The 12,112-nt window shown below is 36.1% G+C and overlaps 1 protein-coding gene across 1 annotated transcript; it reads left to right on the plus strand.

Annotated features, from left to right (window-relative positions):
* Positions 1 to 105: 105 nt before the first annotated feature.
* On the plus strand, positions 106 to 7,326 carry LOC134789533 (seroin-like). The gene is given in 6 exon segments (XM_063760107.1): positions 106 to 335; positions 1,134 to 1,176; positions 1,607 to 1,622; positions 1,728 to 2,037; positions 3,308 to 3,348; positions 6,944 to 7,326. Coding segments are annotated over 6 exon segments (744 nt in total). The 5' UTR covers positions 106 to 280; the 3' UTR covers positions 7,223 to 7,326.
* Positions 7,327 to 12,112: the final 4,786 nt, after the last annotated feature.

Consider the following 12,112-nt stretch of genomic DNA (forward strand, 5'->3'; position numbering starts at 1 on the left):
GAGTCATATGGAATAAAGCTTCCCTGATTCGTTTTGCATTTGTTTTGAGATTGGGGTTGAGCCATGTTGAACGAAGATATTGTCTGTATTATATTGTGTTTTCAGGGACCATTGAGGTGCGTGAAGCCTACATTCGACACACTGTTTAATCAGCAGGTGTCTCGCTTTGATAATACTTAAAAGCAAAGTCGGTGCATCGGTATCCAGTCTGTATTCGCCTGCCCCGGTAACCCGAGTACTCTGAAATAAGATTGTAAAAGAAATAGTTATTACGCCGATCATGGCGTCCATGCAATTCCTCATTGTTGCTGCAGTGCTCATCGGCTGTGCCAACGGTGAGTTGCTCTGATAGACTTGCACGTATTGCGTCATCCTTTGAGTTGCTTCTAAATTAGTTTGAGCAGTTAATGAATAGTCAAAGCACACAAAGTTTAATTTTATAGTGAATAAATAATTGTGATTAAAACCTGTGTGCTGTTTTTCTTATTAAATAAAATTCTTTTCAGAATTAGGTAAAATACCTACATAACTAGTAAGATTATTTTAGGTGATATACTTAACAAGATTTTTAAGGAAGTTTTGGTAACTTTTCTTTGACAATTGACCTTATTGTTGAAGACTTGTAATATGAACTATTATTCAATAAATTTGATCTTTTGATCTTTGATCTATCTGAAACTAGATCGCAAGTGCCTATGCATAATAAATTGTTGGCGACTCGCATGCGACCTCTTTTGTGATTTTTTGGCAAATCTTTATACTTTTTATTATTTTGTTTTCCAATGTCACATGTCTCAGTCTGCCTACCTACTAATACTATTCTTTGGTGTGGGTCTGCCTTTGTCTCCGATCGATATTGTGGTATATTTTTATTGTAAAATTATTAAATATAATAAGTGTTCGATAATACGTGATTTCATCATCTCATCTTACATTATACAGTCCACGTCCACCGTATCGTCATCTAGTACCTACCCACAACACAATCTTTATTGAACTTACTGTGGGACTAAGACTTGAGTCTAGTAAGAGTGGGACCTAAGGTTGATCTGTGAAAGATTGCCTTTTAATATTTATTAGGTATATTTATAATTTGATTTAATTAACAATGAAGTATTTTTTTTTGTCCATAGCTAAATTTGTCTGGGAACCTGACACCAACGACGATTTCCCTGCGTAAGTATTTTATTTTTAAACTATCCAGTTAGCTTTCGCTCTTGGTTAATTCATTAACAGTGTAGTTTTGGGGCGCAAAGTAAGAAAGATCCTAAAATCTATCATCTTCTTCTTCGTTACACTCTTCGCAGTGTTCGTGGCCACTATGTAAATTTTTCAGCGAGTCGCTTAACGACGCGTCGCCATTTCTCGCGTAGAGCTACTTTCCGTGAGCATTCGCTTACTGTGGCCGACACACTGGCTTTTATTTGGTCGGTCCTTCTCATTGGCGATCTTCCCCTAGAAAAATCTATCATAATAGTATCGAATTGGTGGTTATCGAGGTACTCACTATTCCTTTATTATATGGCTATATTGTGAAATCTTAACCGGAAATAATAAGAATTAAGAATTTAAGTATATTACTGATTATGCTTTGTTTTTATTTCAGATTTAAACCATTTAAAGTAAGTATGGGTCCTTAACCGGACCTCTCTATAAATAGGCACATGATAGCGCAACTAAAATGTTCGTCTTTGTTTCTCACACTCTGAACTAAACTCACTTTACAGATGCAAATGCCTGTGCCGCCCACCCCTCCCCAACTCCCGTTCGCCCCATTCCCTCCTTTCGAACCCTTCGCTCCTATCCAACCGATCCCACCAATGCAACCATTCGCTCCTAATGCTTTTAATTTCCCGATGCCCCCTATAATATCCGCTGACGAGATTAAGAAAGCGAAGCCAGGGCCGAACGGCGTGTACAACGGTGTGATGGTGTCGTCCAGCAGCAAATCATACGTAGACAAGAACGGGAAAGTCGTGAAAGAGGGAGGCACTTCGGTCCTCACCAACCAGGATGGAAAGGTCCAGGAGTGGAAACGTAAGTAACAAAGTTGACAGTTTTTGATATCGTAACAAATTGAAATACTTACTCGTATATTTTTTTTTACATTTCTGATAACGAGTTGTGTTGCTATTAGTACCCAATGAAAGATACATTGTACATTCCAAAAAGATGTAAATAAAACTAGATGCATGAGACAGTCAATTTTTCGATTACGATCACAGTAATTGGACCAATCTGACCACTCGGTCACGCTTGTATTTTCGTCTTTTATCAAATAAATAAAAAAAGTCAAGTGCTATTGCATTGCATGTCTTTCTAGCTGTAGGTTCACATGAGCAAAATTAAAATTAAATTTCACCCCATACAAAAAGCTCCACTCCGTCACATTTTTTTGGGACAAAAAACAAGACGACGAAAAGAATTTTGTCTCAATTATTTACTCAAAGAGATATTGCTATAGATAGAAAGAAGACAAAAAGACGGTTATTAGCAAAAAGCTCTCTAAAGTTTTCATTATGCACTTACTACAAAAAAACACGTTAAAAGTGTATGAGGTTTTTATTAAAATAGTAGTTTTGAAGTGAAAACTTCTTTAGCGGCGCTGTGCACTTTTTGAAGTGGGGAAAAAATGTTAAACTCGAGACAGCGTAACGCGTAACGCGTAACCCTCTCTTTCTACCGCGCGGCCAAAATGCATGCCTGAGCTTGCTGTTTCGTTTTTATTCACCAAAGAACTTTAATTATAATGTATCATAATCAGGTCAATTATTTAAAACTGGACTTTAATATTAAGCAATAAAGCTCAATGTTCTAATCTTGTACGGGCTGAAATACGAGGATCTCACAGTTACATTCTAACTTTATATTACTCCAATATAATTCAATAAAGCTACATCTTGATGAAATCGCTAATAAAAGTGAACTCTAGTACTGGTGAATAAAACTCAAAATATCATGACCAAATATATTTAGATGCGAGGTCTGCAAGGTAACTTTACAATTTCTATTCGAATTTTAAACAATTAACGCTACAAATTTAAGCTCACTGGCCAGCAATTTCGGAACTAAAGTTTTTCAATAGAAAGGAGGATAGGTCAATTTATACATAGTGCTGCAGACATTTTGGACTAGTCATTGAGTTTTCACTTCTGTCGGCACTCCCGGAGTGCAACCCGTTGTTTTTTCACATAAAGTTGTATTAAAATATGACTTGGATGACCGAATTTATTTCCCTAGTGACTTTTAAGCTAAAAATATCTGAAGTGCTGATTTCATAATCATTTCAATTGTTTATTGATTTCAGACGGCAATGCACCACCTGATCTCAACAAACCTATCCAGTAAGTAACATTTGATCTAGTGTTTAGTTATATAATTAATAATACAATAAGGGCAATGTGCAAGCGCGTCTACTCGACGAATACAAAATAAATATACTTAAGTACTTAGCGGAACTTTCCATCATGAACGCTTTTCCTAGTAAGGAAAAGAAAAGCATGGTCACTTTGAAAGGGCCTCTAACGCTTACGCGAAGCTCTACTCGTGAATTTGATGAATATCAAATAGGCGCTGTTGTCCCATGGGGACTATTCCGTCCACTAGCGTTTTTCTCGAACAACGAACAATATTGATAATTTTATCGACAAAGCAGCGATTGCTTTTAATTCCAGTAATCAATAGGATTTTTTTTCCTACGATTGAAAATCAAAGAAATATACGCTCGTGAACGAAATAGTCACTTAAGTACTTATACATACCTACATTTCTTTATACGAGCGTGTACTTTTGTTCTAGAAAATAACGAAAACAAGTGACGCATAATTTTACGAGTAAAACGTTATGTACTCAACTGTTCATTAAGTTTTATTGTTCTACATAGTCATGTTTACTTCACCTTCGTATCCTATTTACAAGCAAGTGTAATTTACGCACGGCACAGGATTCCGTTTAGGTATTCTAGTATTTTTTGTATTTATTGAGTATTGATAGTTTTAAATCTTTGTTTCTTGTAAATAAACTGAAGCCAAAGAAATTAATCAAAAAGAGATTGCAAAAAATAATCAAAAACCATTTATTTCGTTAAATTAGTAGTATACAACACAACACTCTCATGGTTGGGACTTCCTAGCCTAGTAAGTATGTATAATACCTGTGACAGGAAGCTCTTCCACATTTATCTAATAGTACATCTTGTGCTCGGTAGCAAAGTTTGTTTAACTCTCGTGCTTTGAAACCCTCGCAACGCTTGAGATTCCACTTTTCGAATTTTGGAATATTTCGCTTGCTCGCTTATCAATATTAACACAAGGAGTTAAACAACCACTTTACCCCTTGTAAAGACAAATAACTATTTATTATATTCTCATATTTCTACAGGTAGCCCCAGCGGGCAGTTATCTATTTGTTTTTCTTTGAAATATTATTAAAAAAATGTTTTTTTTTCAGGGTCAGGCCGGTGTGGTAAAGTCCCCTCCATTTCCCCCACACTACCCAATACCATCAATCATACAACACTGCTACTATACTATTCAACACTAACACATACATTTTTATTTTGAGTACAAAGACGAACTATTCTTTTAGTTTTATACTGTTTTACTAGACTAACGTAGCGGGAGTTCTTTAATAAAAGTTTCTAATTCCAATTTTGAATTTTAATTGTTGCAGATACCTAAAGTGAGCAAACATGTAATTGCATAAATTTTTCTAATTCGTTACTGCCTCACCACGCATAACAGCCGTAACCGCAATTGTATAACTCATTCAATTGTTTTCTTATTCTCGTGCTACAAATTCTAAATTAAGAGTGGTTTTCCAAATGTCGTTACGGCGTTTATGTGTACGAATATCAGCCGTTCAGAGCAGAATGGGTTCCTGTTTTCTTTGGAGACCTAAATATTAGAATAATAAAGCCTAGAAGGTATTGGAAAGCGTAGAGAACGACGAACTAACGCGTTCTGTGAAATTTTAAGTGTCCTTTTGGCTTACGAAGATACCTAGTTCAGCTTCAAATTGTAACAGGATGGCTTCCTGGAACTAGAATGCCAGGGTTTACTATTCTAAGGCCTACATTATTTCTCCAAAAATATTAATACATGGAAGAACATAATATATTATTAAACGCAGTATTATATTAAAGTTAAGGGTTTAGGTATAGGTACATAAGGAACAATGGCATACTTTTCTTTACATAACTCACTTAGCAATCACTTAATAGTACCCAGAAAACTTATGAATATAATTTGATTTCCAGTTTCCTGAATTCCCAAAAATGAAAAAAATTAAGGTAATCATTCACTTACTTATTTGAGGATGGTTTGGGCTTAAAATATTGTGGTTAATATTTTAAATGCCGAGCTTAAATTTCACCAAATCAATCCTATGCAAAGTGGCAGATTAATTGAAATGCTAAATTACTAATTGAGTTATGCATTGCAAAAAAGAGAGAATCTCAAGTAATGGCGTCCTCGCCGAAGGCTGATCATTTGTCATGTTTTAATTTTTTTTTCGCGTCATATATTGCTGGCAATATCCAGGCATTGGAGGCTATCGCAGAAAAATGGAAAGAGAACTGAGGGCATACCGCGAAAATCGAATATCGTAATTTCGTTTTCTGCCTCTATCACTTCTAACAGTGTGGTGGTTTAAATTTGGGCAGACAATGAGACCGGGCTAAGAGATCTGGGCAACTGCCATAGTTATCGAGGAAGGCGGTGACTCGCCACTCGTTATTTGTTGTTATTCTATTATATTTTCATATTACGAGTAGTTTGGAAATAAGTTTCGCTAGAGGAATAATTAGAGTGGTCGAATAACGGCCGCAAATTTGAAATAATGAGGACTGTTTACTTCCTAACAGGATATTAAGAGGTTACTTCTGCCCCTCCATACATAATAATAATAACAGCCGTAATCCTTAGTTAAACAACTACCTATGTTCGATAAAAATACACTTCACAAAAATGCGCGATTATAAGTCAAATTAAGTAAATTATTGTTAGCCCGATGATAGTTTTTATTAGATTTAAGGAGCAGTGAGTTCAGCCAGCAGAGTTTTTGAAAAATCGTAGCGCTTTTGTAGATCATAATACGATTGCCAGAAAATATGAACCTAGCAATCTTGAAGCCTTTCTCTTAGTAACTTCATTGATTCGGAACCAGATTAAACAACTTTCACTCGAAAAAATATCACGAATATAGGTCTAAAACGCACCATTTAAAATTTTTATTAATTTTAGCACAAAAACGATTAACATGAAAATTGCTTCTATAAATACGCGCAATCATAGTCTAATAAAACATGGTCTTCCATTCCCAGAGTGACACGGGCCTACGTCACAACAACATGGCCGCTATATATAGCGCTATCGCATATTATCATATAGCGCTGTCGCATGATGACGTAAGCCCGTGTCAGTTAGGTGACCTAGAAAAGACGGGAATGGAGTACCAGGCGGAGTATATTATTATACCATGCGCGCAATTTTATTTTGACCGAATTAATCGATTACTTTTTTTGTTCGTACTAACTAAAAATAACAATTCAGAAGCAATGATATCTGCGATCCTGGGCACGCACGGCCGTCGTCTCAGTGCTCAGCGAGATGCGTTCGGAGAAGGACCTGAACTCACGGTGACTTAATGAAAAACAAACGCCTACAACCTATATAGGTACAAGCTATTATTTACTGCAAAAAGTAACTCTGTAGTGGCTGAGCTGGCCGCGTAGCCAAGATGCCAATCGCTTACGCTCCGTAGCGATCGAAATGCAACTGTCACTTTCACACTAATATGGAAGAGTGATAGAGAGACATAAAGCTTTTCGTTGTCGAAGCGATAGCGATTGTAACCTTGGCTAGGCCGGCTGTTTCCAGAACAGGTTCAACCTGAAAAGCTCGCTGCCTCCATGTATTATCTAATTAATTTCTTGCAATTACAGATGCCGAAATTTGAACCAATCAAGTTTAAGCCGATCAAATTTGAACCAATCAAATTCGACCCTATAGAACCCATCAACATCGAAGACATTAAAAACCATAAGCCTGGCAAAGGAGAAAGCTATAGCGGTTATTCAGTGTCGTCATCAAAGAGCACAAAAATTGTCAACGGGAGGGTGGTTGAAGACAAAGGAGCATCCAGTGTCATCGCTAACGACAATGGAAAAGTTGACCAGCAACACGCCGGGTACAACAAAGGTGACAAACGCAGACGCAATTAAAGGACCGATAAATTGAGACACGAGTGGATGAAATATGAAGTACACTGGTGTTGTTGCGTTGAGATGTTAAATTACGTACCTACAAATATGTTCAAAAATTTTTATTTTCAATCTTTATCATCCACTTCATAGTCTATTCGGTTTGTTAGATCGATTGATAAAAATATAGGTATATAATAAAATGTTATGAAAATATCCTATTACAACTTCGCTCGTTAAAAACGTCTTAGTGTTAAAAAAACAAAGGTTTTGCCCAATCGCTTTAACAAATCGCTTTTATATTTAAGACTTATAATATTTTACATTACTGCATTTTCATTATTAATTTTAAACTAAATGAATTCAATTTTCTTATATAGATCATTGTCCAATTTCTTAAGTACTTATTTGAACTAGGATAGTGTTATTTTAATTCATAACAAAAAGTAAGTGTGTTTAATAAATATATCGAATGCTAATTTATTATACTTAACTAAGAATTTTAAAAAGAGGTAAATTAGCGCAAAATTAACGAAGATCATTTTATTTTCAGAGTTCTGAAAATACTCTTAAATATATTTAAAACTTCAATAAACTGTAAGTACTGACGAAAATAATGAAAGTGTTTTATTTATATCCTCCTTTCCTAGTCTCCTCTTGGTTCCACTGCTATAAAAGTTTTATTAAAATAATATGAAAATGTTTACCATTACATCAATGACTAAAAACTTGAAAATAGTCTGTTTCTTTACTCTTTAGTAGAGCTGATTTAAATAATATTATTGCTGGTTTAAGGTCTCTGCCCACTACACCGTATCATACCATGACCGTGCTATGAACGTGTCAGGCAAAAAAAATATCTTTGTATTAAAATGTATGAGACTATGCCCACTAGCCCGTTCCGTCACCGACCATACCCGTAGCGTGCCATGCACGGACCGTCAAAAATTGTCGGAGAGGATATTTTGCCGGTGCCGAAACACTCCGTGCATGGCACGCAACGTTGCCAGAACGGTGCGTGCAGGCGGCGAAACGGTGGGCATACGGGTTATAACCGCGTATGGTGACCGTTCTAAGCCCTTTATAAACGCGTTGCTATATTTCCTGCTCGCTCTTACCAGTCTGATAACTATTCGCTCGCTCTTTCTGACGAGTCATGCTCTCGCGGATAAAACGCGGGTACTAAGGGTATGAAACGCGAATGCTACGGGGATTATAGGCGGATGCTATGGGGATGATGCGCGTTTACTACGGGCACTAAACCCGTTATGTACGGATATGAAACAATGTGGTCACGGTGTAGTGGGCATAGTAGTCCGTATCGTGTTACATTCCGTGCCTGATACGTTCATAGCACGGTCATGGTGTGATACGGTGTAGTTGGCAGAGACCTTTAAGGTAATTAATATGAACAAAATGTGATTTTCACTCATGATTAAACTGAAACGGGACTACTTTTAGGGTTCCGTACCTCAAAAGGAAAAATCACTCGTGCGTCTGTCTGTCTGTCCGTCTGTCACAGCCTATTTTCTCGGAAACTACTGGACCAATTAAGTTGAAATTTGGTACACATATGTAAATTAGTGACCCAAAGATAGACAGACATGTTTTTTTTATAATTTTAAAATACATAGGGTCGAAGTTATTTAAGAAAATAGCCAAAAAATGACCATTCCCCCCTTTATCTCCGAAACTACTGGGTCTAAAATTCTGAAAAAAAATACACAAATTAGTTCTTTACCTATAGATGACAGGAAAACCTATTAGAAATGTGCAGTCAAGCGTGAGTCGGACTTATGTACGGAACCCTAGAAACGCGAGTCCGACTCGCACTTGGCCGGTTTTTTCTTCTTGAACTTTCTTTCGAACGCGGCATTATGTTACGTTCTTGGCGAGCAGACTGAGGGTCCATTTTTGTTATTTAAAAATTCAATTGAAATATCGTTTAATTTTTGGACTAAACTATTTTACTAGTTTATTATTGAGGCCGAACTAGCCAACAATTTTCAACATTTAAAAAATCAACTACGGCGAGTAGGTACTTTCGTTTGAAATCCTACACTACTATTAATTAATGTCACCAAGAGCTTGTCTTCTGTGACCGGTAATTTTGAAAATGGCAAATACATTAGTTGAGTGTGCTCAGAGCATAAAAAGGTCAACCACGGCGTTGCATGAACAAGATATTTCCTTTGGCAGGATTGGTCCTTAGGACCCAAGGATGGATTTAAGAAGTGGAGCCACCCAGATTGTTGATGCAGGTGGGGGGTGGGGGGGTTTTAAGCGTCGGCGACGTCTGATGTTAATACTTGTTTAACTTTAGGTTCTATGTCAAGTTTAGTATCATTTTCAAGTAAATCAAAGATGTAGACGTAGATTTCATCTAAATCGGTTCAGCCGTAATCGTCGGCCTAATTCGCATACCTCGTAACTCCATTTTTTTTGAAAATCATGTTTTGACACTTTTAGATAGTACTTTTCTGAACGCATCTAACGGCAAAACTCTTAAATACCAAAAATAAACCGTTTACGTTTAAAAAGCAAAATAGAAAACCTCGCAACTCCCGACCGCTATTTTGTAAAAGGAATACCTCGTATCTCCACCCCGCCACTCCCTCCAGTACAGTTTGCGATGGCGTTTTTTTTTGATAATCATGTTTTGACACTTTTTGATAGTACTATTCTGAACGCATCTAACGGCAAAACTCTTAAATAGGTACCAAAAAGAAACCGTTTACGTTTAATAAGCAAAATAGAAAACCTCGCAACTCCCGACCGCTATTTTGTAAAAGGAATAACTCGTATCTCTCCCCCCCCGCCACTCCCTTCAGTACAGTCTGCAATGGCGTTGTGACTGCACGTCAGTTTTGCGTAAAGAGGCTTTTCTGTTTAAAGTTTAATAAAATAATATATTTTTTGATCCACAATTACCTTGTTCAGATCAAAAGATTATCCTCTATTTTCAAGGATAACTCTTAACTCCCGATTAACTTTCGAAAATTTTCAAGAAAAACTCGTAACTCCTCATTTTCCAGGTTCAGGTGATTTAAACAAAAATTGGTTTTAACAATCTGACGGCTAAATTTAACTTAAAATTATGTAAAAAAAAATCTAAGCAAGTCTTCATGCAAAATTTTTGGTAATCAAGTTTTTTGTGCCTCCTGTAAAATTTGGTCAGATTGAGTTACGAGGTTTGCGAATTAGGCCGACGCGTTATGGATTCCCCATACAATCTTACACCTTCCTTTTCACTTTTAAGAGATTTTTTTTTAATAAAAGCTATCCTATGTTCTTCCCCGGGACTCAAAATATCTCTATACCAAATTTTATCTAAATCGGTTCAGCGGTTATTGAATCCCCATACAAATTTCCACCTCCCTTTTCACACCCTTAAAGGATGATTTCTGAGATTTAAAGTAGGCTATGTTATTCCCTGGAAGGCTGGAACTCAAACTATCTCTGTACCAAATTTTAACTAAATTGGTTTAGCGGTTTAAGCTTTAAGAGGAATATAAAAATTTTTTTTTTTTTATATTTTATGTGTTTTTACTTCTGAATGGTGTCATTATGATACATATAGAAGCACTTCATACTTTAGCAAGAATTACACTACCCCGCTTTTGATGTTACTCCAACGCTTCTTACCATACTTCTACGCTTTAAATCCATTGACACTTGTTAGGGTGTTTCATTTTTCCGAATTTTCGATTTTCATCTGACTTTGCTCGAATTCTTGTTCTAACTGATATAAAAATATAATACGTTAAAAATAATTAAAATCGGTCAACATTTAGAGGTTGCACAACATCAACAAAGATTTTTCAAATAACCAACGACTCTACATCGGAGGGTAGAAAATGGTTTAAGCGGCTACCATCAAAGCGGAGAGTAGTGTGATACTGAACCTTCTACATATAAATAAATTTTAAAATTAGTAGTAAACTTGGATTTTGGTTACTCGATAAATGTTCTAATTAAGATTTTTCAGTTTTTCCACCTGTTTCCAAAGGAAAAGTGCTTTTATCGTGTTTTAGACGCAAAATTCAGTTTTCTCATTCGATTTTAGTATCAGTTCATTATATTTTGTCATTTAAGAACATAGTTCATTTTCACGCAATGTATGGGGTTCTCACTTTACCTTTTCAACTTGTGCAACCTCTAAACGTTATTCGATTCTTCTGAAAATTGAAATAGATTGTTTTTAGTGTGGGGAGACTCCATTGGTGAGCAAAGTCAGGAAAAATATTACAACTTTTTTTTCTCCATACAAAAGTGAATCACCCTAACACTTGTTCATGTGGTGAAGACAGATCCTAAATGACCATCTCCTAAACTAAATTAAATGTTTACGAACTCACATTCAATGTCACAAAGACCTTGGTTCCTAGAAAATAAATTGGCCAAAATCTTTCCGCGAACATACAAAAGGCAATAATTTACAATTTTCATGAAGACTATTGAAAGAGTAATTGACTCATTTAAATACATACTGTGTCTAATATCGGCGGCAAAAAAAGCGTAATACTTTTTTTTAATTTAAGTACTTAGTAACAATCTACTTTAGTCTAACACAACTTGAATTTAGATACGTTCTTAGCTATGTGTACCTACATTTTTAGCAAGTCACCCTTAAGAGCCAACAGGAGTGGTCATTCCTCCATACAAACGTAGTCCTCGTTTTCCTCCGTGGTTTTTGAAGCTAGAGCAATGATTTTTTCAACACAGATTAATATTGTCAATATCTGTGTCGGACCGTTTTGCTTTTTTTGATATTTTTGTTTTTTAAGGCGCTAGAGCCCTTCAAAAACGGCCAAAATGGCCTAATAGACTATGCCGCAATGAGAGGCGTGGTATTCAAAACTGATATCAATTAGCCAAAAAAGCAAAACGGTCCGACACAGATAATTTCAT

This window comes from Cydia splendana, chromosome 4 (genome assembly GCF_910591565.1).
Source record: "Cydia splendana chromosome 4, ilCydSple1.2, whole genome shotgun sequence".
Taxonomy (NCBI): Eukaryota; Metazoa; Arthropoda; class Insecta; order Lepidoptera; family Tortricidae; genus Cydia; species Cydia splendana.